Here is a 27,161-nt window from a genome sequence, read left to right on the forward strand (position 1 = left end):
ATCAACACGTATAAATTGCAATATTCATGAAAAGCTAGTGACGCTTGAAATGTTTTTCCACTTAGAGCATGTCACAAAATAATGCATACAATTCATAATTATACAACTACAGTATACATGTAGCACAATGAATACAAGGCCACGCGTCATATTGAAAGCAGCATTTCAGATGCCATCAAAATTATCACAATGAGAGAAAGGATTCAATATGAGAGAGAAAGGATTCAATAGATGACATCCATTACTTCACTACCTTTGAAACATAGTGCTTTCTATCTTTATTAAAGGATAATGTGTCATATATCCCTCAAAAACCACATAACCATATGAATACATAGCCATTATCTGTTGGACATGAAGCTTTACTGGTGGACGTTTACAGAAAATGAAACAATCATTCCATCTCCCCTGGCATTGGGCATGAATAAAAGCAAATTGACAATAAACTAAACAAACAAACAAAAAAAATCTGATAAAATAGTTATGAAAGACATAAACATGTTCAACACTGGGACTTCCATCCGAGGTTTCCATCCCAACCAAAGCACTGAAACGTAAAAAACAAGTGACAAGCCTTTGTGAGAGGCTAGAAAGGGAGACGGCTACTCATGCAGTTATATGGGCACAATTCAGATTACAGTAGAACGATGCTAGAGGGGGGAAAGGAAGCTATTGTACATGAAGAGGTGAGTGACTACCCCAATACAGCAAGTCTTTACTTTGCTATTACTATTCTCTTTGGTGTAGATAGCAAGAATATTTCCCTCAACACAGACAAAAGCTACAGTATTTTCCTGTATGTTTTCTGCATCAATCAGATGCATTTTATAATGACCTTTTTACATCAGCAGTTGTCACAAAGTGCTTTACACCCAGTGCTTTTGCAACTCCATCTTCTTCTTTCCATATTGGTCTTTAAGCCAAGCTCTGTGATCTCTCTGGACATGTCACTCTCTATCCTCATATTGGTCTTTAAGCCAAGCTCTGTGATCTCTCTGGACATGTCACTCTCTATCCTCATATTGGTCTTTAAGCCAAGCTCTGTGATCTCTCTGGACATGTCACTCTCTATCCTCATATTGGTCTTTAAGCCAAGCTCTGTGATCTCTCTGGACATGTCACTCTCTATCCTCATATTGGTCTTTAAGCCAAGCTCTGTGATCTCTCTGGACATGTCACTCTCTATCCTCATATTGGTCTTTAAGCCAAGCTCTGTGATCTCTCTGGACATTTCACTCTCTATCCTCATATTGGTCTTTAAAGGGACAGTTCACCCAAATTCACTTAAATCATTTCTATAAACTCTCTCTTTAAGGTTTAAAGACCCACCTATACCTAAAATGGCCGTCAGCGTCTCTGACATCATTACAGTACTGTTGCAGGCTCTTCCAGACCATTCACACCCATTAGACTTACTTCGACCCTGCAGATCCCTTTAAAAAAACTAACTAGAAACATTTCTGAAAGTACGTTTGATGAAATATTGAGCATTCCATTCAGAGGAGACCAATTATGACAGCACGTGCGCATGCTCATGCTAAGGTCCTCAGGGCCAACCATCTATTTGTGATGAATGCAAAATAATGAAAAACAGAACTGCTCCTCTCTACTGACATCTGGGGGGGGGCGATAAATAAACTGCAGAGGAGCCATGAGGAGAAAACAGAGGAGCTGTTGGTAGAGAAAACAGATCTTGAGAAAGTCTAATGTCTTCCATAAACGACATCTAATAAGATTTGCTGCTTGCGCTGAGCAGTTGATAGACAAGGGGAGGCCTGGCACAGTGACAGGGTGGTGGGCTGGCATGATCAATGTAGACGGTTAAGTAGGTTTGCAAAATTCCGGTAACTTTTTTCCAGAAATGTCATTCTCAATCCCTCTTGATTCCAAGAATCTTGGAAGGGGAATTTAAGGAAAAACCTACTTAGCATCCCTACGGCTGAGTCGTGCTAATGTCACATCGACCGATGCTCTTCCCCTCCGGGTGACACGTACAGGGAAGGGCAGACAAAAGGTGGGGCTTTAGAACGAGGCACCAATTCGAGGAGCCAATCGAGGTGTTCTCTTCTTTTTGAGCTCCGCCTCCTGTCTCCAAGGATACTTGTTCCTCTTAGTGTCCATGTGTCCTACGGAAAAATTGTTGTCAAACGACAGGGAGGGCAAACGACAATATTCTATTGGGTAATAATCTACAGAAAATTGCATGCTACTTACCTCAGCAGAATGTATATCCACATTTCTAGATTTTTTCCTCAAACCTTAATTATTGGCATTATAACTCATCAGGCAAAGCTTAAACAATGTCCTGGTAAAATTGCAAACTCTGCTTATCTTAAAAACTGTGAAATCCACCCTCAGTCCACCCCAACAACAATGGAGGCCTCATTACAACCCTTGTGTGTCAGTGTGTGTGAGATAATTGCAGGGCTTTTGTGTTTGACCCCGTGATCCCTGGAGGAAAACAGAGGATGACCTTTGACCCTGAGTCATTACACTGCAGAACAACAGAGCCCTCTAATGAACTCATTCCCCTCAATGTTGAACTCAACCAGTCAAACATTGCTGCCTTTGTCACTGGCCCTTTGTTTAGCCACCCGCTACAACAGCAACCAATTAGCCAGCATTGTTAAGGTGTTAGCTCGTCTTTAAACAAAACTTAGCTTGGCGGCCGTTGATTAATCCATACGAAACAAACACCACCTTACGTGTAGTCTACAGTCAACAACTTTAGAGACTGCTGTTCTAAATTCATCAACAACGTAAAAGTTTGAAATAAATATAAATATTTGTCCCTTTCAGTCTCAGCAGAATCCATAGTTATTACAAACCTCTTGAAAATGTCTTATTCAAATTTCAAGTGCTGTGGTGTAAAGTACTTAAGTAAAAATACTTTAAAGTACTACTTAAGTACTTTTTGGAGGTACAGTATCTGTACTGTACTTTACTATTTATATTTTTGACAACTTTGACTTCATTACATTCTTAATGAAAATAATGTACATACTTTTTTACTCCATACATTTTCCCTGACACCCAAAGTACTTATTACATTTTGAATGCTTAGCAGGAAAGGAAAATGGTCCAATTCACAAACTTATCAAGAGAACATCCCTGGTCATCCCTACTGCCTCTGATCTGCTGGACTCACTAGTGTAAGCGTGCTATCTCGTAATTTAAAAAACAAGAAAATGGGACCATCTGGTTTGCTTCATAAGTAATAAAAAAGTATTTATACTTACCTTTGATACGTATATTTGAAAAATACTTTTAGATTTTTACTCAAGTAGTATTTCACGGAGTGTCTTTCACTTTTACTTGAGTCATTTTCTATTAAGGCATCTTTACTTTTATTCAAGTACGACAGTTGGGTACTTTTTCCACCACTGTTCAAATGTACTTTATAAGCCCTTTGTACATCAGCAGTTATAACAAAGTGCTTTACAGTCTACTCTAGAACACCTGTCCTTAGTCTCTAGACAGCTCACAGACACCAATGACCTTTATGTAGGCAAACTTGCATCAAAACATTTCACAACCGGCCTGTTCCTGGGTCTCTCTATGCGGCCTCCCCACAGCAGACGTTTTCTCCCCAGGAAAGAACACTAGGTTGGGGGACACACCTCTGGCGAGTTCCAGGCTCTGTAGCCCGCGCTCCTCGTCTTCCTCCAGGGGGTTCTGTGAGGTGTTCCTCAGGTAGCGTTGGTGGGAGGGGAGACCAGGGAAAGCGTTCTGTTGCCAGTCCTCATCTTCCAGACCTGTGGGGGTAGTCAGTTTAGTTAAAGGACGTTACTCTGCTTGCTTAGTGAGTACCACTTTCTCCTGATTCGACTCACACCGAGGCTCGAACCCAGGACTTCTGTCTTACAAGCACACGTAACCTCCTTCTCAGAAGCGTCTAAGGAGTCGGTGGCACCTAAAGTTAACTGTTCGGTGCGCAAGTGGCAACACTTCAGGCTGAGGAGGAAGTTTCACACATCCCCGTGTGCTACACAAACAGAACACACATATGTAAGCCTAAAACTAGCTTTACTTTGCAGAGATAGGGGAATGACGGTCCCAGCTCTGACACCTCCGAGTTGTTTTCCACACGAAGGGCAACATGATTCTCCAGGAGAATCCGATCAAAAAGGCCACCCATGGAGAAGTGGATGATTCTGAGCTGTCCAAACCATTTTATACCTTTGAATTATGATTGCGGGGAGGGAGAATCTCCTTTATGTCGCAAAATGAAGCCTGAGTGTTGACCAGTATTAAATCACACAGCACAATTATAGGCATCATCTGTTGTGCTCGTTGAATAGAGACTGGTCAGAATAGAGATGTTTAAGTACCATTTGACATCCTTGACACAAAGAACACAATCAAAGTGAGAACAAGAAGCTCCTCTCATGACATGTTGTCTACAGAGAACACAAGTGTGAGTCAAACCTCTGTAGCTGTGCCAGAAAAACAAAGAGGATAAAACGCAAATATCTTCAAACATCCCCTCTGGCTGCAGCAACCCTTTCATACCGCAACCATAGACTTCATTCATATTTCATGTGGGTTTGTTTTATTGTGATTAGTCATGTAAATAAAAATGCATTTTCCCTTGGTAATTTACATTTATATTGAATTAGTGGCAGCGTATATGGGAAGAGAGGGGAGACTTATTATGCATTGAGATTATACGGGCTGATTTTGTCGCCATTGTGTTTTGTAATTACGGGGGGGGTAGAGAAGAAAGGAGCCAGATGCTCTCTCGTGCCGAACCGGTTTCATTTAGCAAGAGATCTGCACCAGCTTTCAAACCCCCTCCATCATCCTTCCATCATATCCAACAGTCAAGCCTTTAACAAATCACATGTTATTAGAGTGACATATCAAACCAGTGGATGTGCTTAGGGACGACACAGCGACACACTGCCCAACTTGCTTGGAATAAGAGCAGGCCAGAGTGCTGCACTGGATATAAACTGCATTGAACAAAAATTGCCTTGGAGGACCTCTCTCACTAATTATTCAATCTAAGTAGTTGTTGAAGCTCCATTTCCATAGTTATCTAGCTCCAAATAGTATCCCTTTTGCAGACATGGCAGAAAAAAAACCAGGTGGCAAGGATGTTGAAAGGTAGTGGAGAATTGGATAAGCCGGTCCTTACTCAGGTTGTAATAAGCCTTGTCTGAGACAAAGGAAGAAGCACGGTGAGACTGTCTTTCTCTCAAATGGCACCCTATTCCCTGTATAGTGCATTACTTTTGACCATGCCCTAATCAGAAGTAGTGCACTACATAGGGAATAGGGTTCCATTTGAGATGCAGATTTCAACTGGATGAATAGACTTCTTATTACCATGAAGTCAGCGATTGAGACCCTGGCAAATTTGCAGTCTATGTTGCGATAGGCCTGCTGGCGCAATAGTCTTTTAAATGCTGCCAAACAAGTCCACTTCCCAAATGGAGGTTTGACACCACAGAGTGATAATCCCCCTGGGTGGAATAACAAACACAATTGGTGGTTTACAGTTTTGGTAAGGCCTTCCCCTGGCTCCTTCCAGCTTTGAAAGACCACTAATCCAAGTGATTATTCCCTTTTGCAGACTGCCTGAAGATCTAATCAGTTTTGCATTGGAGAAATGGAGAGAAATTGCATGTTACCTTGTGAGAATCCAAGGCTGTGCAGCACATTGTCAACATGTCCCTGTTCTGTGGATCAACATTTGATTGTATTATGGAGGTGGTTACCTCCGCGATAAGACTCCCGCCCCACAGAGCAGTGTAATCCATTATCATTTAATGAATTTCAACAAAACAATATCAAAGAACAATGACAACAATGAGCTCTTTTAATACTTATAAAGGCTGCCTTTTATTTCCTAGATCAAAGACTTAATTGGTACTACAGAGCAGACGTTCCCGCTTCTCCATGCATACATTTAGAGCTATTGTCTGACGGGTGCCTGTCATTGGTTTTGTTTCAGTCCTGTGTGTACAGGTCTATTTATAGGCTGTTTGACTGACAACATCCAGACACACATACAGTGCATACACACACACACAGTGCACACACACACACACACACACACACACACACACACACACACACACACACACACACACACACACACACACACACACACACACACACACACACACACACACACACACACACAGTGCCCGCATACACACACACTGTGCCCGCACACACAGTGCCCGCACACACAGTGCCCGCACACACACACTGTGCCCGCACACACACACTGTATAATAAACCAGTCATTGCTATTCTCAGAGAGAAACACAATTTAAACCAATGTCATGTGTTGTCTAGAGCTGTTGCAGTGACCGTATTACCGCCACACTGGCAGTCATGAGTCATGACCGCAGTAAAATTCCACATGCACTCTGGTTATGTGTTGCTAGTACCCAACTCGGTGACGATCATCAGGTCCTAATGGCCTGGTACTCAGCGTTCTGTTGTCCCTCTAACCACTCTGACATCAATTCAAATGTAATCAAAAAACCAGATCAAAAACCTGTCATCAAAACAGCATTTTGCTTTTAAAACTCACCTCACTGTGATTGATCACTTTGAAGAAAGAAGTTCAACAACAGGTTGAAACTGAGTGGAACATGGTCATTGTGGATGTTGTTTCAAAGCCTAACACAACGAAAATGGACAGCGCTCTCTGAGGTGACGATTCATTCAAAACACCCATACGCATATTAGAACTTATGCATAGCATACGCCTATACAGTTGAAGTTGGAAGTTTGCATACACCTTAGTCAAATACATTTAAACTCAGTTTTTCACAATTCCTGACATTTAATCCTAGTAAAATTCCCTGTCTTAGATCAGTTAGGATCACCACTTTATTTTAAGAATGTGAAATGTCAGAATAATAAAAGAGAGAATGATTTATTTCAGCTTTCATTTCTTTCCTCACATTCCCAGTGGGTCAGAAGTTTACATACACTCAATTAGTATTTGGTAGCATTGCCTTTAAATTGTTTAACTTGGGTCAAACATTTCGGGTAGCCTTCCACAAGCTTCCCACAATAAGTTGGGTGAATTATGTCCCATTCCTCCTGACAGAGCTGGTGTGACTAAGTCAGGTTTGTAGGCCTCCTTGCTCTCACACGCTTTTTCAGTAATGCCCACAAATTTTCTATGGGATTGAGGTCAGGGCTTTGTGATGGCCACTCCAATACCTTGACTTTGTAGTCCTTAAGCCATTTTGCCACAACTTTGGAAGTATGCTTGGGGTCATTGTCCATTTGGAAGACCCATTTGCGACCAAGCTTTAACTTCCTGACTGATGTCTTGAGATGTTGCTTCAATATATCCACATAATTTTCCTACCTCATGATGCCATCTATTTTGTGAAGTGCACTAGCCCCTCCTGCAGCAAAGCACCCCCACTACATGATGCTGCCACCCCCGTGCTTCACGGTTGGGATGGTGTTCTTCGGCTTGCAAGCCTCCCCCTTTTTCCTCCAAACATAACGATGGTCATTAGCAGTGGCTTCTTCCTTGCTGAGCGGCTTTTCAGGTTATGTCGATATAGCACTTGTTTTAATGTTGATATAGATACTTTTGTACCTGTTTCCTCCAGCATCTTCACAAGATCCTTTGCTGTTGTTCTGGGATTGATTTGCACTTTTCGCACCAAAGTACGTTCATCTCTAGGAGACGGAACGCGTCTCCTTCCTGAGTGGTATGATGGCTGCGTGGTCCCATGGTGTTTATACTTGTGTACTGTTGTTTGTACAGATGACCGTGGCACCTTCAGGCATTTGGAAATTGCTCCCAAGGATGAACCAGACTTCAGGTGGTTTACAATTTATTTTCTGAGGTCTTCGCTGATTTATTTTGATTTTCCCATGATGTCAAGCAAAGAGGCACTGAGTTTGAAGGTAGGCATTGAAATACATCCACAGGTACACCTCCAATTGACTCAAATTATGTCAATTAGCCTATCAGAAGCTTCTAAATCCATGACATCCTTTTCTGGAATTTTCCAAGCTGTTTAAAGGCACAGTCATCTTAGTGTATGTAAACTTCTGACCCACTGGAATTGTGATACAGTGAATTATTTAAGTGAAGTAATCTGTCTGTAAACAATTGTTGGAAAAATAACTTGTCATGCACAATGTAGTTGTCCTAACCGACTTGCCAAAACTATAGTTTGTTAACAAGAAATTTGTGGAGTGGTTGAAAAACAAGTTTTAACGACTCCAACCTAAGTGTATGCAAAGTTCTGACTTAAACTGTATATGAGCCAAAACGTTAAAAAAACGGAATTAAAATAATGATTGTGTCATTATACAATAAATAGTCTACCGCATATTATGCACGGCAGAAAAACAAAAAAATACTTTAGATGTCTTTGGTACATAATTGGTCTAGCTCTAGCCTATACTCTAAAATTAAACAAATTCTAGTAATCACCTTTGAGTGTGGACTGTATTATTATATATACACTGGATGGACTGGTTACCTTATGGTACACTCCAAATGTTCTATCCACGAGTCTGGGAGAGAACGTATAGGCCTAGGCGATGCTGTTGGTTCATTGATTGTGCAGGGCGTCTTACAGAGTTAACATACAATTAAATTACATTTATATTTCATTTTGTATAGCCTGGTAATAGGACATTTTTTGTCTTTCATCATGAATAGGCTGACACATTAGCTTCAGCTACAAAATATCACACGCACACACAAACTCATGTAAACAAACCACTCACTGCTATTCTCAGAGAGAAACACTATTTGAATCTCATGCAGACTTTTGCATTGATAATAGTCGATTACGTTGATGGGGGTCGGAGGTTGAAAGCCCAAACAACGGTGTGTAGACTTATCCTGAGCAGTCAAATCAGATCCAGGCCTACGCAGGGGCGAAAATCTGATATCAACTTTGGAGGGGACAATTACATGAAATTTTCTCAAGAGCAATTCCTGAGGGGGACACCAAAAGTAGTGCTGTAACACATAGCCTACATTGTAATATGGTAAATGTATATTGAGGAACCAAAGAAATAAGGTGTTTGCCGTACTCCTAACTACCGGTACCCAAAACGACACAACTAATCACAACAGCAATACCATTGCCTTTAACAAATCTTAGTTCAGTCACCAGTTTAAGTTGAGAGTGGGGGTATCCATGGCATTTTCCAATTATGTTCCTATTTTACAAGTCAAAAAAAATTAGAACCTTTCATAATGTTGCCAAACAAAGACTCAACAAACTTACCTGAGACTCCCTGTCTCTGCCAGTCTGTCCCTGCATATCTGTCCCCAACTCTGCTGTCTGTGTGCCATCTGTTGCCTGCTCTGCCTAATGACATCATTGTGAAACATTTCCATTAGAATTTCATTTCTTTCTTATGAACATTTTATCAACTAGTCTTTGAGATATTAGGCTACTAGGGTTCTTACTATGCGTTTTGGTGTATTGAAAAATACTCTGATGTCCGTCTTTTATTTTTCTGCCATTTTTCTACCTGGCTGGCTGGCTACACACACAGTGTGTAGGTTATTTACAGTAGGAGATGGGCTTCTATCATCTTCAATCATTCTATTTGGGCTTCGATCTAAAAGGTAGCTAGCAAATGTGAAACGGATTAAAATGACAAGAGTTGACAGCTGTATGAGTTCACCATTTACACAACATATGCTGCAACCTTTTGTAATTTTAATAGTTTGTTTCATATTGGCTGGCTTCCAAAAATAGCTGAATTTGCAAAGCTAGCGAGCACCAATTCAGTTTCAGCGGTGTTTGCTATAATCTTTGCTACCCGGGTTAAATAAAGGTGAAATAAAATAAATAAATAAAAGTTCCCTTGTGACAATTTAGCTTTTGCAACGAGACCATTAAATATATTTAAGACAATGGTAGAAGAGAGTGTAGTTCTGTTCAGTTTGGACTTCAGTTTATCGCTAACCTTATCACAGGGACTTTGAAGCACTAACTTACATCATCTGCATGCTGATCTTGGAATAAATTGACGATAGCAAAGATTCCATCTTTGACGACGCCACATAAATGGAATAGGTACTAGCTAGCTTAATAATTCATATTTGCGCGCTAGCTCTGCATATTCAGCTAGTGTGTGTGCGCGATTGACTAGATTAACCTCACGTCAGTTACGTTCATTGAGTGCCTTTCAGACAGTAGATACGACCCCTCTGTTACCTTGCCAACTAAGGAACTGGCAGTGGATCAAACCATTGTGAGGCAAAGGGTGGGGGGGGTCGCAATCTTTTGAAACTTAAAAACACGCTATTAAGTGTCTATAATCAGCACAATTGCTTTCATTGCATATTATTAATATTATTTAAATTACATAGTTATGTTTCAGTGATATATTGGGGGGGACAAATCATATTTTTCCCAGGATGGGGGGGTCATCCCCGTCCCCCCCGGGATTTCCGCCCCTGGGCCTACGTAAGGTTTGGCCAACACACATATCTCCCCCCAATAGTTTCTCCCACCTCATGTATTAATATATATCCTGGGCAGACGGACAGCAGCAGTGATCTGCTGAGGTGACACCACTGCTGAGCACACATATAGTGACTAGGTCGCAAATGGTACCCTATTCCCTGTATAATAGTGCACTGTATAGGGAATAGGATGCCATTTGTGATGCAGGCAATGTCTGTGCCCTTGTTTAAAAAGGGTTAGGCAACAGCTGGGTTGTTTCCAGTGTTCGCTTCCATCTCCTCAATCTTTCATAAAGCAGCCGGCAGCCATGGGGTTGATGCTGGCGGGGACAGTCGCGCGGAATGCAATTCAAACAGTATGCCGCCTGCTGCAACCAGGAAGCCATTTTGTGGCCCCGGGACAGGAAATCAAAACATGATCTGTCATTAGTGATGGATGAGCATGAGATCCACCTGAGCGCTCAAAATCATCCAACCTTTCAGTTTTCAATCATAAAAGCTTACTGGTGTTCATTTTTCACATTTTTAGCTTTGAGGAAGTTAACAGCATGACCAACTGCAAGACCAATAGAATCCTCCTGGGCTCAAGGAGGTGGTGGCAACTTGCCCATAAAGTGGCTTGAGACATGGATAGTAGTATTATATCATTGCTCATTCCACCTGGTTGTGGTAGTTAAACCAGTAGGGCTAGTCAACACAAAGCAAGACTAATGTAGTACACTATATAGGAAATTGAGTGTAATTTGACACGTACCCTAGAATCTACCTTAAACTGTGCTAGCCACATTAATAATGCATACACACTCTTAAGATGAAGAAATAATATATACTGCCATATCAGACATTTGGGTTACAGAGTGTGTTGTTCAGTGTGATTTTGACTTTGGGCAGGATATTTAAAAAGTACAAAAAATAAAATAACCTACCTGTTACTAAGCTGGAATACATTTTACCTTACATTAACCAAATACAAGTTGTTTGCTGCAGTCAAGTAATACAAGTATAAAAGAACAAAACAGTTTACCTGGAGAAGGTAGAAAAGAACAGTGATGTCATCATCTCCTGTTAATGTAGAAACAGTGTCACCTAGTGGCAGACACATTCTACAACACAGCGAGAGAGGAAGGTTTAGGCTACACTCAGTCTTCAGGCTTGCCTTTAGGCTTTTCAACATTTATTGTATACAACATACATTATTCATTTGTAATAAATACATCTTCAATTATTAATAATATAAGGGAAAAAAACACTGCTCTATTGAGTTAAACAAAGAAATGCAATGGCAGTTTTCAGTCAGCAGGAGGAGCTATTGCACCATGGAAAAATACTTCTTACCCACTTGAGAAAATCTCTAAATTCAAGCCCTACATTAATTATGATTACGTTTTCATACCAAAGCTGTAATTTGCCCCTGGTTCAAGCAGTTATTAAAAAGCAAAAAGACAAAATTCAAGCTGCTTTTCTGACATTATAAATATATCATTTTTCCCACTGAGGGCAAAATGTGTAATAGCCTAACTCAATTAAATGTCAGGCCTTATCGGGAATTGTTAGCATTTTAAACAACAGTGATGTGATAATTCTGGTATTGAGCCTGGGGCCTGACTCTACGTACCCGGTCAGCTCTACCACATTGGAGGGTATGCTAATCTCCACTCATCAGCACATCTCAACACACACACACACACACACAGGTCACCTAGCCACAAGGACAGAGCCACAGTGTCAACTAGCAACTGCACTACTTGCAAATGCTCAGCCACCGCTTCAATCAACCTTCAGGTGAGAAGAAAAAAAGTCTAGAGCTGCAGGGTGAGGGAGAAATGGCTGCCACAGCTGAGGGAAGGACAAAATGTAGCTACAGTGCCAGTAAGCCAATGTTGTAAAATGCAGGGTTGTATTCACTAGGCACCAAATGGAAGAAAACTGACAAACGGAGCGACTACCTGAGCTTGTTAAATAAGAAATGCTTCTGTTACAAAACGTTTCACTACAATGTGCAAAAATACAAAAGAAAATGTTAGATAAGGAGTAGGTCTGTGTATTATTTCTTTATTTTAGAAACATTTCCATTGAGAGGATAAGGGTTCGTACACAAAACAAACCGGACGGTAAACGGATATGAGGGACCGGTTCTTTCTGCTTTCTTGTTGCTAAACAGTGACAGCTTTCGCTGATCATGTAACTACTCTACCGAAGCTTGTGTAAATCAACTAACCTCCTTTTGGAGCGGCAGGGTAGCCTAGTGGTTAGAGCGTTGGCCTAGTAACTTAAAGGTTGCAAGATCGAATCACCGAGCTGACAAGGTAAAAATCTGTCGTTCTGCCCATGAACAAACACGCACTTCACCTTCTGCCGCAGGCCAGGGCATAATAAACAGCTGTAACCCCTTCTGCTCACTGCTGCCAGTCTACCACCATCTGTGCCACCAGTTTCAGACAGTGGCATGGATGCACGGCATCTGAAGATAACACATCAGCCCGGCGCTGAGAGGGACAATACAACCCCGGTTACATCACAAATGGCACCCTATTCCTTATTTAGTGCACTACTTTTGACCAGGGCCTGTAAGGCTCTGTTCAAACATAGAAGTAAAACTATTTAACTAGCGCACTACAGGTAACTGCCAAAATAAAGGAAACACAAAGTGTCTTAATATAGGGCATTGGGCCGCCAAGAGCCAAAGTAGCTTCAATGCACCTTGGCATGGGATGTTAATTGGTTAATTAACTCAGGAACTAAAACTGTGTGGACGCACCTGCTCTCAATACACTGTACTTTGTATTCCTCATTTACTCAAGTGTTTCCATTATTTTGTCTGTTACCTGTATGTAGGTTTCAGGGTACCATTTGAGAAGCAGACCCATCTCCAATATAAGGTATTGTGTTGAACATCCAAACAGTGTTGATATGATTTTAAACCTAGCTTCCCCAGACAACACACCGGCAACATCTTACAAAACAGCTTACATATTACTAGATGAAAAGACAAAAACACACCGTCTGCATCCCAAATGGCACCCGATTCCCTATTTAGTGCACTTTATAGGGAATAGGGTGTCATTTGGGACACCTCTGTGAAGGCTGGGGAAACTGAGGTGAGAATGTGTATGACTCCCATTCTCTAAGCAAACGCATCATCAACACATTTAAGGCTGCTAGGAGAAGACAGGAAGGGCAAGGGAGGTCTTCAAAAACATGGGACACAGCTTAATGGATTCAAGATGGGTGTGTGTGTATATATGTGTGTGTGTGAGAATACATACCTGTTGTTGAGATTAACTCCATTCTTGATTAAAGGCAACTAACACTGCCATACTGTATTTTACGTTGAAGCTAGCTAATAATTCCATATTGCAAATCATGATAGTCCATGAAGAGACAGCTATCACTGAATGAATGACACAATGGACCACTGTAAGAATGCAGGTGTAATCGAAAAGCATGGCAGTAAAACTATTTTATTAGTAGGTTAAAATGAACACTTGTGAGTATGATGTGATTAGTGTGTGAGTTTCATTGAAAGGCAGCATGTGTGGTTTCCTTTTTTCTGTGTGTTGGTGTGAAGCAGGTGACATCAAGCAAGCACACACAGTTTGTGTAAGTGGGTGTTGGGGCGGCTGTGAAAGTGTCACTCAAGCCAAACAGAATCATCACAGACTCATTGTGACTGCAACAGACCTTAAAAAAAGGGTCAAGCTTTAATAACCGTTTTGTTTTTACCCAAAATCCCCTGTATTTGGTCCATATACACTACCGGTCAAAAGTTTTAGAACACCTACTCTTTCAAGAGTATTCTTTATTTTTACTATTGTCTACATTGTAGAATAATAGTGAAATCATCAAAACTATGAAATAACACATACGGAATCATGTAGTAATCAAAAAAGTGTTAAACAAATATATGTTGTATTTGAGATTCTGCAAATAGCCACACTATTCTTCTTCTTGGTAAAATAGCCCTTACACAGCCTGGAAGTGTGTTGGGTCATTGCCCTGTTGAAAAACAAATGACAGTCCCACAACACAGCTGATTGGCTCAAACGGATTAAGAAGGAAAGAAATTCCACAAATTAACTTTTAAGAAGGCACACCTGTTAATTGAAATGCATTCCAGGTGACTACCTCATGAAGCTGGTTGAGAGAAAGCCAAGAATGTGCAAAGCTGTCATCAAGGCAAAGGTTGGATATTTGAAGAATCTGAAATATAAAATATATTTTGATTTGTTTAACACTTTTTTGGTTACTACATGATTCCATATGTGTTATTTCATAGTTTTGATGTCTTCACTATTATTCTACAATGTAGAAAATAGTAAAAATAAAAGAAAAACCCTAGAGAAATGAATGAGTAGGTGTTCTAAAACCTTTGACCGGTAGTGTGTGTATGTATAGAAAAATAAACACACACACACACACAGTGCTTTGCAAAAGTATTCAGACCACTTGGATTTCTTCACATTTCATTATTTTACAAAGTAGTATTAAAATGGATTTAAAATTGACATTGGAAGAACAATTCTAAAATGTTTTAAAGATTCATAACATTTTTACAACTATAATATAGTAATTGCATAAGTACTCAGCTACCTGAGTCCATACAAGTTAGAAACACCTTTGGCAGCAATTAGAGCTGTTAGTCTTCTTGGGTAAGTCTCTATGAGCTTTGCCTATTATTCTTTTAAAAACTCTTCAAGCTCTGTCAATGTTGGGGATCATGGCTAGAGAGCAAATGTTCTAGTCTTGCCATAGTTTTGATTTAGATCTGCTTGAAATACTAACTCTGCCACTTAGGAACAGTCACTGTCTTCTTGGTAAGCAACTCCAGTGTAGATTTGGCCTTGTGTTGTAGGTTATTGTCCTGCTGAAAGGTGAATTCCTCTTCCAGTGTCTGGTGTAAAGCAGACTGAAGCAGGTTTTGCTCTAGGATTTTCCTTGTGCTTATCCTCGTTTCATTTTATCCTGACAAACCCAGTACTTGCCAATGTTAAATCATACCTATACCATGATGCAGCCAACACCCTGCTTGAAAATAAGGAGGCAGTTACTCAGTGATGTGTTGTGTTTCCCCAAACATAGGGCTTTGCATTTAGGCCAAAAGGTTTATTCCTTTGTCACTTTTTTTCTCAGTATTACTTTAGTGTCTTGTTGCATACAAAATGCATGTTTTGGAATATTTTGTATGTTTGTGTTCTTATTATGACTGTCATTTAGGTCATTATTGTGGAGTCACTACAATGTTGTTGATCCACCCTCAGTTCTCTCCCATTACAACCATTGAACTCTGTAGCTGTTTTAAAGTCACCAATGCCCTCATGGTAACATCCCTGAGCAGTTTCATTCCTGTCCTGCAACTCAGTTCAGAAGGATGACTATTCTTTAGGTGTCTGGGTGGTTAAATGCATAACGCACAGCATAATTATTATTAACTAGGTCATACTTAAAATAGATATTCAATGTCTGATTCAATATTGTTACCAATCTACTAATCACTACCCATTTGAAAAGTTCCCTGGTCTTTGTAGTTGAATCTGTGCTTGAAATTCAATACTTGTCTGATGGACCCCTTACGGGAAAAAAACACATGAATTTCACTTGATCACCGCAACTAGACAAAAACCTGCAGGGGACCATGACACAATGTTCTAAGAATGTCCTTGGGGATGTCCCTGGAACAAACCGGGAACTAGATAAAACCTGCAGGGGACCATGACTGTTTAAAGTGAACTCATGTAAATGATGCACTTCAAAGTAAAATAGTCAAAATTACATTTGACAGCTGGGTTTTCACGTGATCAAATGTTGTAAGTTAATGTAAGTTAAAAGCACTGTGTGTGTATTATAACAACCCATTTTGGTTTGCAGGGCGTCACATGTGAAATCTCATGTGAAAATGTGAATCCATATGTGATCCACATATGTGATCCAAATGATTTCACGTGACATGTGAAACATGTGGTTTGTCTGTAAGGGACCTTACAGTAACTTGTTATGTGATTTGTTAAACCAAATGTGAGTCCTGAACTAATTTAGGCTTGCCTAAACAAAGAGGCTGAATACTTATGCAACTACTATATTTTATTATTTTATATTGCTCATATTAAAAAAAAAAGTAATTGTTCCTTCCACTTTGACAGAGTATGTTGTGTATATTGTTGACAACAAATTACAATTAAATCCAATCCCACTTTGTAACACAATAAAACAAGTGAAGAAATCCAAGGTGTCTGAATACCTTTGCAAGGCACTGTATATTTAGTCTCTGTTTAGGGTTTATGATGAACTGATGGAACAGTTAGTCAGAACACGAACAGCCTTGTCAATCATGCTGAAAAAACACTTGTATTCAAAAACAAACAAAGACAAAAGCAAAAACAAGTTCACATTAACACTATATAAATTTATTAACTGTCTAAAATGGGTCATCTAAAGCTCATGAACATGAAAACAGTGTACAGGTTAGAGAGATGAGGTTAGATTTTCTTTTAAATAGGCAAAGGGTTAAAGCTGAGATAATTTGACAGTTAATAAAAAAAAATTAAAATGAACAAACGCAAAGCCGTCCAAATGTACATACATGAAGGGACATCACGTGCGCCAGCCGTATGGTTAGTGAGAAAGTCCATATTGCAAATGTACGCTCCCTTACTAGACGTCCGACTACGTCCGATAAATCCGCGGACGGCGTCGGGCCGCTCACAGGGGCCGGATCTTCCAGGAAGTCATCGAACGGAGTCTCTCGGACCTTCCGTTTCCGTTTAATTAAATTTTCAAATTTTGGTCATTTCTTTGCAGTCCCGGATTATTCCACGAGAGGGCGAATGGAATCATATTGCAAATGTAACATATATCACCAATCACGACACGGCTTTTTCTCCTAAACGGAAAATAATTCGAAGACGAAACTCGGTCTGCGTGGGTTTGGCATAATGGGCAGTTGGCCCCGAACAGGATGGAGTCGAGGCCTCGACGCTTTTCGAGTTAAGGCTATTTTTCTGGGATTGAAAGTCAAACAGGAAAATAGAGTGCTGATTTGACCGCTTCACATCAAACTACATGAGCCTACGGTGTCAGGAGAAAAGGAACCATGCATTTACCAATGTTCATTTCAGAGAAATTGTACAATGACACATTGGTGATATTCAACAACGAGGTTTTTTTTCTCCAAAAAGTTACATATCCAGTTGCAGCGTGTTCAGATGAGTCCGTTAAGGCAGGTTTCGGAGCACCTGCGAGATTTCTGTGATTTTCTGTGATTTTCTGAAACAACACACACTTGTTCAACCCTCTGTAAATAAGTCAGTTCTTAACAGAAACACTTAAAACTCAATATTCTATAAGAGCCTAACGTTCAGATTCCTGTGTCAACCAGAAATGCCTTAAAATGGTGTCATAGGGGCTGTTTTGAAGGGTTAAAAAGGTCAGTTCTTTCCACAACTTCATATGTGTGACTAGGCAACCCTCATGAACTGTAAATCAGTCATTTATCCCATCAGATGTCAAAGAAAAGCTCTCTCAAACACACACACAGCAAGGACGGAGTGACACAGTGCGGTGCTTAAAGACACAAAGAGCCTGCAATGGCATTATCATTATCTCTAGGCTGAGACGAGTTCAATGAGACGCCCCGCTTGACCGTAGCTTGCTCGGTATGAGCGCAGCGACCGTGAGAAAACTAGGCCCAAAATGATGCCTGCACCAATATGTCAAGTGCTTATGGGTGACAGTGAGAGAACCATTAGGGTTAGAAGCACAATTCAACCTCAGGAGCGTTCCTAAGGTCCTCCCGATCTGTGCAAGCCTAGCCTTGACCCTGTGGCATTAACCCTTCATAGTGAAAAGAAGGTGTTTAGATCAAACTGTGTGCAATGACTTCTCTCCCCATAGGAATACATTGACAATTCTCCTAAATTCAACCTGAAGTCTATGTGGGTTATGAATGCCTTATGAACCTGTCTTCTATAACAATCCATCAGGCTACTGTGAGGTCTACCTGTGTCGATTCTAAGGTTCCTGGAGCAACCGGAAAATGTTAAAATCACCCTAGAGCTATTGTCATATTAGCAACATGCAGATTGTGAAAATCACGCAACTCAACCATCTGTTATTCAGTCAATTCTTAAGGTAGAGACTTCATATTCAGGATTCTGTTTATGTCTAACCCAAAGACAACGTGTGTGAAGCAAGAGCTTCCTGTGACAACCGGAAGTTGTTAAAAATTGCCTAGAGCTATTGTCATATTGCCACCTGCAGATAGTGAAAATCACGCAACTCAACCATCTGTCATTCAGTCAATTCTTAAGGTAGAGACTTCTTATTAAGGATTCTGTTTATGTCTACCCCAAAGACAACGTGTGTGAAGCAGGAGCTTCCTGTGACAACCGGAAGTTGTTAAAAACAGCCTAGAGCTATCGTCATATAACCTGCACATAGTGAAAATCACGCAACTCAACCATCTGTTATTCAGTCAATTCTTAAGGTAGAGACTTCTTATTCAGGATTCTGTTTATGTCTACCCCAAAGACAACGTGTGTGAAGCAGGAGCTTCCTGTGACAACCGGAAGTTGTTAAAAACAGCCTAGAGCTATTGTCATATTACGTGCGCATAGTGAAAATCACGCAACTCAACCATCTGTCATTCAGTCAATTCTTAAGGTAGAGACTTCTTATTCAGGATTCTGTTTATGTCTATCCCAAAGACAACTTGTGTTGAGTAAGAACTTCCTGTGACAACGGGAAGTGGTTAAAACAGCCTAGAGCTATTGTCATATGGTCAACCTGAATATAGTGAAAATCACGCAACTCAACCATCTTTTATTCAGTCAATTCTTAAGGTAGAGACTTCTTATTCAGGATTCTGTTTATGTCTACCCCAAAGACAACGTGTGTCTATTCTTTTTGCAAAAAAAACAAAAACACACACACACAATTTGGCCATAGGTACATAGTGTGGGGCTTAGAGGCTTATACCGCCTTCAATAGTTACTTTCGTTCAAACGATTCAAGAACCGTCAGACCTAGAGCTCCGAAATTTTAGAAACCTGTTCTAGAGCTCAAGTCGATAGTGCACGGTGATTTATGGGGCTCTAGAAGGTTCTCAGACCGAGAAACCGCCTCGTGCATTTGCAATATGTTCAATTCATTTTGAATATCATGGACATGGCGACATGTAGAAATGTCCCAGAGTCGCAAGACTAGGTGCATTGAAACCGGCTCGGCCCATAGAGACGGACCCCAATGTCTCTGTCCGATAGCTCATTCAGGGACCCCGTAGTAACGCCCTGAAAAAGTGGATTTTCAATTAAGGCCATTGCTCGGGCACCGAATGACCTATCAAGCCGAAACTTGGGATTTGGGGTCACAGTCACTGCCCGGCCATCCCGAGTTCATCGAGCCAGTCAATAATGCATTTCTGCAGTATTTTTGAGCATGCCTAAATTCGTGATGCTAAATGCCCATTGAATCATATTGCAAACGTAACGCGCAATATTGCAAATGTAACGCGCATTTGCAATATGATTCAACAGCAAAAAATATCACCAAAGTTGACATGATGAAATCAACACAACGAGCGATGGAGAGGAACCACAGTCACTGCACGGCCATCCCGAGATCATCGGGCCAGTCAATTATGCATTCTGAGCATGTCAAATTCGTTAAAAATGTTAAAAGCAACAGAGTCCCACTTCTCCCTCATCATACATGACAAGTAGACCATCTGCGTTGATTCATGGCTTAACATAGGGATATATATCATTTGGGCAGTATAAATGCCATTTGGACCATGGTTCACTGACTTTTGGGTTTGGAAACCGACTTCCTATGATCGTACATGGCAAACGGACAAACATACTGATTTGGCACATTCAATACTTTCATACATGTATAATTGACAAAAAAATAATTGGACATTTCATTTGCACATTTCTAATGGCATTTGGCAAAAAATATAAATATGTCACTTTTGACTTCCTATGAAATCATATTCCAAATGCACAAATCATATGCCTTATGCACAAGCAAATATGTCACTTTTGACTTCCTATGAAATCATATTCCAAATGCACAAAAGATATGCCTTATGCACAAGCAAAAACAACCCAAAAAATTATGTCAATAAAATATGTCAAAAGTATGTCCATACAGCTCTTATACATGTGTAATTGACATAAAAATCGAAAAAAATTCGAAAAACGGTCCAGAAACCACTTTTTAAGGGTTGAAAAGTTTTCAAAAAATGTCATTTTTTCTAAATTTGACTCTTGGGACTTGAATTGTGTTACATTTGCAATATGAAAATTCACTGCGGAGAGCTCTAGCTATCTATTGGATATTTGCTGTGATTTGGCACATGCAATACTTTCACAATTGATAAAAAAGCATTGGACATGTCATTTTGCAAAAAAAAAGAAAAAAAAGTCACTTTTTTCCTATGAAATCATATTCAAAATGCACAAAACATATGCCTTGTGCACAAGCAAAAGCAACCCAAAAAACGACGTCAATAAAAAATGTCAGAAGCATGTTCATACAGCTCTTATACATGTGAAATTGACATAACAATCGAAAAAAATTCAAAAAACGGTCCAGAAACCACTTTTTTATAAGGTGATAAGTTTTCAAAAAAAAAATCATTTTATCAAAATCTGAGACTTGGGTAAGAATTGGGTATCATTTGCTGTATGAAAATCCAAGGTGGAGCGCGCTCGCCATCTAAAGGAAATTTGGGGTGTTACAATTGGCAATTGCCATCGGAAAATTGCCATATGATTGGCCAGGAGATGGGTGGTTTTTGCAATCGTGTGTATGATTCGTGCTGTGCCAATATGTTCCCATGTTATTTTGTCCAAATCAGGGGGGTATTCCCTTACATCTTGTTGTGCCCCTGGCTTCTAGAACTAAAAGGTAAAAGAAGTCCACCCACGGAAAAACTGTAATACAGCAAAATCAGTACAGCAAAAAAAGTCATAAACAGTGGTCCTAGTAAGAGAATGGTCCCAAAACAAAAAGGTAAAGCTGGAATAAATTACAACCCTATGTGATCGTCCCTCGCTCCAGCGGCTAAACTAAGATGAGAACACATTTCCTCGCTGTGAAACACGTGAACTATGAATGTCAACAGGGGAGAGAGAGGAGAGAAACCAACTCGCCGTAAGATTGCGACCCTGAGCAGCATCGTCACGCCGAGTTAGTTTGGTTTGTTTCCAGTTCAGGTGTGAGCATTTCAAACGTTGTGCAGAGGTCATCACTTGTTATCCAGTCTTAGGCGCTGCTCCTTACCGTTGACGGTTAGAGACTTCAACTGACCGTCCTCCTCCACCTCCACCCTCTCCTGGCCATTCTCCACAATCCTGCATGAGACAAAACAGAGTTAAGATAAAAGACAAGAGTTATTTTAATCATACATATCTGTTTTTGGTAATCATTTAAAGGGTTTATAAAGGGTACGTTATTGTTAAGTGTTACACAATTCTTCAATATTCAAAACTTGTCTTGGTGAATTGACTACAGCCAAAGTAAATAGGAAAACAGCCTAGAAAAATCCTGTTTGTTTTTATTTTGAGGAAACTATTCCCAGGTCACAGAGTGAAGACAGGAACAAGTTAGTGACACAGTTGACTACATTAACTGACTAGCTGTGCTGTACCGTTTTGTGGTGATTCGTCTGCCGTTGATGAACTTGGTAGAGGTGGATACTGAGCGGATGTTGCCCATCCCCCCTCCTCCGCTACCCCCGAAAGATGAAGAGGAGAACGTGGCAAAGCCCCCTCCACCAATATGCCCCAGCGAAGTGAAACCTAGCAGTGAAACAAACACACACACACACACACACACACACACAAGATTTCATTGTACTGTGTACACTACACTGTAATCTGTGCATATGACAAATATAACTTTGATTTGGCCCACACACTCAAAATCACACTCATATCAACACAAACACCCCGCAATTTTCCTTCGCTTTGCTTACTCGCAAATGTTGATCTCAAAATGAAGCTAATTATATGATCTAAATAGCATATTTTATAATATGCAGTGAGATTTATGTTGTAACAATTTCCGTGAGGAGGAAGTTAAGCTTAACCAGAGTTTTGGGAGACGCATATTAGAAATACAGTATTACCGTGCTGCAGGGGAGGCCCACCTGAATCAAACACTGGGAAGCCTGCCCCGAAGGGGGGGAAGCCCCCGAAACCGTGGAAGAAGGGTCCCCCGGTCCTGCTCCGGCTCACCCCTCGCTGTCTTTGACCCCCGCCGAAGAAGTCATCGTCCGCTGGGGATAGGGGACAGACAATGACAACACATTAGTCTAGTTCAAGTTAATTACACCCACAAATAGTCAATAAAAACTGAAATCCATGAGCATACAAAAGGCATAGGCCCATCTAAATACATATTTACACAGAACAAAAATAAAAACGCAACATGCAACAATTTCAAAGATTGATGAGTTACAGTTCATAAGGAAATCTGTTCATTTAAATAAATTCATTAGGTCCTAATCTATAGATCTCACTTGACTGGGCATAGGCCCACCCACTGTGGAGCTAGGCCAATCCAATCAGAATTCGTTTTTCCCCACAAAATGGCTTTATTACAGACAGAAATACTCCTCAGCACCCAATGTCACAACAATGGGCCTCAGGATCTTGTCACGTTATCTCTGTGCATTCAAATTGCCATCAATAAAATGCAATTGTGTTAGTTGTCTGCACCTTATGCCTGCCCATACACATGGTCTGCAGTTGTGAGGCTGGTTGGACGTAGTGACAAATTCTCTAAAACGACATTGGTAAAGAAATTAACATTAAATTATCTGGAAACCGCTCTGGTGGACATTCCTGCAGTCAGCATGCCAATTGCACGCTCCCTCAAAACTTGAGACATCTGTGGCATTGTGTTGTGTGATAAAAGTGCACAATTTACAGTGGCCTTTTTAAAAGCTGAGAGAAATAAGATTTTCGTCCATATGGAACATTTCTGGGATCTTTTATTTCAGCTCATGAAACATGGGACCAGCACTTTACATGTTGGCTTATTCCATAGGTTAATGTACTTTCTTCAACTGCACTTGAAGAAACGTTCAAAGTTCAGCCTACTTTTCTCAGGTAAAACGCAAAATTAACTTTAAGCAAAACATTGGGACATGTAGCTGGCTACATTCTTTGTGATAAACATTAGAGATATGATGGCCACGCATTGTTTTTGCAAAAAAGATCTTGCTTTTTCATTGTAAGCTCATTAACTTGACTGCCAGCCAAATAGCATTGCACTTCTGCTGTCAACTGATTCATGTGTTGTACTAATATATTTTCTGTGAAGGAAAACTATAGTTGCAAGTCCCTGATCACTCTATTGAAGCAAAGAAAACTATTGACTTTCAATATAAAACGTGACCCCTGTCAATACACAGCTCGACTCACCTGCTCCCAGCTTACTCCCGTTGTGTTTTTTACAAACAAACACGAGACTGGCTCAACTGTTCTGGGGAACTATGGTGAGCTTTATGATGTAAAATAATGGGACAGGTGAAATGAATAATGTTCTGTTTTTTCCCCATAACTTATTGTACAAGTTGACTGCAGGCATTTACTTAAAAAGTACCTACAATATAACAAATTGTATTTAGGAAAGAACGTTAATTGCTTTGCCATATTTTAGTGCCTTGTTGCAAACAGGACGTTTGAGAAGAAAAAAAAATCTGTACCTTTTCGCTCGGTCAATTACTTTAATATTGCGGAATAACTACAGATACATCGTCACTTCTCCCATCACAGCCATTAAACTAACGGTTTTAAAGTCACCATTGGCCTCATGGTGAAATCCTCTCTGGAAACTCAGTTAGGAAGGATGCCTGTATCTTTGTAGTAACTGGGTATATTGATTGAGATGAGGTAATCATTCCAAAATCATGTTAAACGCTATTATTGTACACATAGTGAGTCCATGCAACTTATCATGTGACTTGTTAAACCCATGTTTACTCCTGAACTTATTTAGGCTTGCCATAAAAGGGGTTGAATACTTACTGACTCAAGCTATTTCAGCTTTAGATTTTTTGTAAACAATTTTTAAAACAAAATTCCACTTTGACATGATGGATTATTGTATGCATTTAATCCATTTTAAATTCAAGCAATAACACAACAAAATGTGGAAAAAGTAAAGGGTGTGAATACTTCCCTGTAATAACTTTTTGTCTAGTTGCGGTGATCATGTGAAATTCATGTGTTTTTTTCCCGTAAGGGGTCCATCAGACAAGGCACTGTAATAGGGTTCCTTTGTGCTTTTAGCATCTCCAACAGAGATGTGACATTTCTGGGTGCATTCTGGCAGGAGTGTAGTAAGTCCGATGAATTGCAGTAGTTTATGTCTTAGGTTGTAGGATCAGGTATGAACATTTTCACATATTTGTGACCAATGGTTCTCCTCAATTTCTTCCTTTAGATCTGTTGCCCATTGTTTCCTTATAGGTTCTGAGCCATCAGGTAGAGCTTCAAATCAGCCCTTGATATAACTTGGCCATCAACTTCTTTGGCGTAGCAGCTTCTTTCAGGATTTTGTCTATGCTAGATGCCTTAGGTTAATCCATATTCTGTTGAAGTGGTTGAATACAATTTCTGAGTTGTAAGAATGGAAATAAAAATCAGCCTTGGATAATCCAAATATGTATTGTAATTGAAGGACAGTAGAGATAAGTCATAGTACACATGTTCAATATTCAAGACGTTGTCAATGTCATCAATGTTGCATACGAACAGAAATGTTTGCAAAACCATGCGTGCGATCATTTCTAAGCAAAGTGTGGGATTTATCAACTTGTACTTATACTTGAGAATGTGTGTAAATTTAAGCACAGCTCTGACCGTGCGCATGCACAGCACCTTGTGGTAGGAAAGTTAAACTGCTAATGAAATACCATCCGCCAAACGGAGAAAGGATTGACATACTGGACCAAATCAAACTATGAAGAAAAAAGATAGTTATAGTTTATTCATGTGTTTCTTTTATAGACACTTAAGCTACAGTGAGGGAAAAAAGTATTTGATCCCCTGCTGATTTTGTACGTTTGCCCACTGACAAAGAAAGGATCAGTCTAGAATTTTAATGGTAGGTTTATTTAAACAGTGAGAGACAGAATAACAACAAAAAAATCCAGAAAAACGCATGTCAACATTTTTATAAATTGATTAGCATTTTAATGAGGGAAATAAGTATTTGACCCCCTCTCAATCAGCAAAATTTCTGGCTCCAAGGTGTCTTTTATACAGGTAACAAGCTGAAATTAGAGCACACTCTTAAAGGGAGCGCTCCAAATCTCAGCTTGTTACCTGTATAAAAGACACCTGTCCACAGAAGCAATCAATCAATCAGATTCCAAACTCTCCACCATGGCCAAGACCAAAGGGCTCTCCAAGGATGTCAGGGACAGGATTGTAGACCTACACAAGGCTGGAATGGGCTACAAGACCATCGCCAAGCAGCTTGGTGAGAAGGTGACAACAGTTGGTGCGATTATTCGCAAATGGAAGAAACAGAAAAGAACTGTCAATCTCCCTCGGCCTGGGGCTCCATGCAAGATCTCACCTCGTGGAGTTGCAATGATCATGAGAACGGTGAAGAATCAGCCCAGAACTACACGGGAGGATCTTGTCAATGATCTCAAGGCAGCTGGGACCATAGTCACCAAGAAAACAATAGGTAACACACTACGCCGTGAAGGACTGAAATCCTGCAGCGCCCGCAAGGTCCCCCTGCTCAAGAAAGCACATATACATACCCGTCTGAAGTTTGCCAATGAACATCTGAATGATTCAGAGGACAACTGGGTGAAAGTGTTGTGGTCAGATGAAACCAAAATGGAGCTCTTTGGCATCAACTCAACTCGCCGTGTGTGGAGGAGGAGGAATGCTGCCTATGACCCCAAGAACACCATCCCCATCGTCAAACATGGAGGTGGAAACATTATGCTTTAGGGGTGTTTTTCTGCGAAGGGGACAGGACAACTTCACCGCATCAAACCTGGTGGCCAACTACAAGAAACGTCTGACCTCTGTGATTGCCAACAAGGGTTTTGCCACTAAGTCATGTTTTGCAGAGGGGTCAAATACTTATTTCCCTCATTAAAATGCAAATAATTCTATAACATTTTTTATGTGTTTTTCTGGATTTTTTTGTTGTTATTCTGTCTCTCACTGTTCAAATAAACCTGCCATTAATATTATAGACTGATCATTTCTTTGTCAGTGGGCAAACGTACAAAATCAGCAGGGGATCCTTTTTAGGTTTGCGGTGTGCTCCACAACATTACAATCAAAAATGGCATTCCACTGAAAGATCCACCCAGACCCAATGAGCCCATGCCTGACAGGGAGTGTTTCCCACCACCCATAGCCCTGGCACTGAGGACAAGAGTCAATATCATACAACGGTTTGAGGTATCTGTTCTACCAAATATTGTAATCAAATCGACAAGGAAAACACATTTACATTGCACCAGAATTTGTCTCACATGTTTGACACAATCAACAGGTTCCTTCAATTATTGATTTCTCTCTATTGCATACATCCTCCAGCTGCTGTTTGAGTCCAAGAAATGATGCGTTGATCTCTTCTTGTTGTTTCAGGACTGCATCAGTCAAAACATGCGGCACAACTGAATTGCTCGCCAAAGAGGACATCCTTCTGGTAGGCCTGGAGATGAGGGGTCAGGCAAATCACCCAC

The 27,161-nt window shown here is 40.4% G+C and overlaps 1 protein-coding gene across 5 annotated transcripts in view; it reads right to left on the reverse strand.

The window, feature by feature from the left end:
• Window positions 1–237: 237 nt before the first annotated feature.
• LOC115154216 (dnaJ homolog subfamily B member 6) overlaps window positions 238–27,161 on the reverse strand; it is a 62,469-nt gene continuing 35,545 nt past the window's right edge. For 2 of the 5 annotated variants that reach the window (XM_029700220.1, XM_029700226.1), the window contains exons 6-10: window positions 22,560–22,709; window positions 22,080–22,230; window positions 21,713–21,783; window positions 3,621–3,755; window positions 238–2,126 (exon numbers count right to left, since the gene is read on the reverse strand). In XM_029700220.1, the coding sequence (XP_029556080.1) occupies window positions 2,023–2,126; window positions 3,621–3,755; window positions 21,713–21,783; window positions 22,080–22,230; window positions 22,560–22,709 (611 nt within the window). In that variant the 3' untranslated portion in view covers window positions 238–2,022. Of the gene's footprint in view, window positions 2,127–3,620; window positions 3,756–21,272; window positions 21,784–22,079; window positions 22,231–22,559; window positions 22,710–27,161 lie in introns of those variants that run through there. The other 3 variants (XM_029700235.1, XM_029700254.1, XM_029700245.1) reach the window with 3 other exon arrangements.

This window comes from Salmo trutta, chromosome 2, assembly GCF_901001165.1.
Source record: "Salmo trutta chromosome 2, fSalTru1.1, whole genome shotgun sequence".
NCBI classification, from domain to species: Eukaryota; Metazoa; Chordata; class Actinopteri; order Salmoniformes; family Salmonidae; genus Salmo; species Salmo trutta.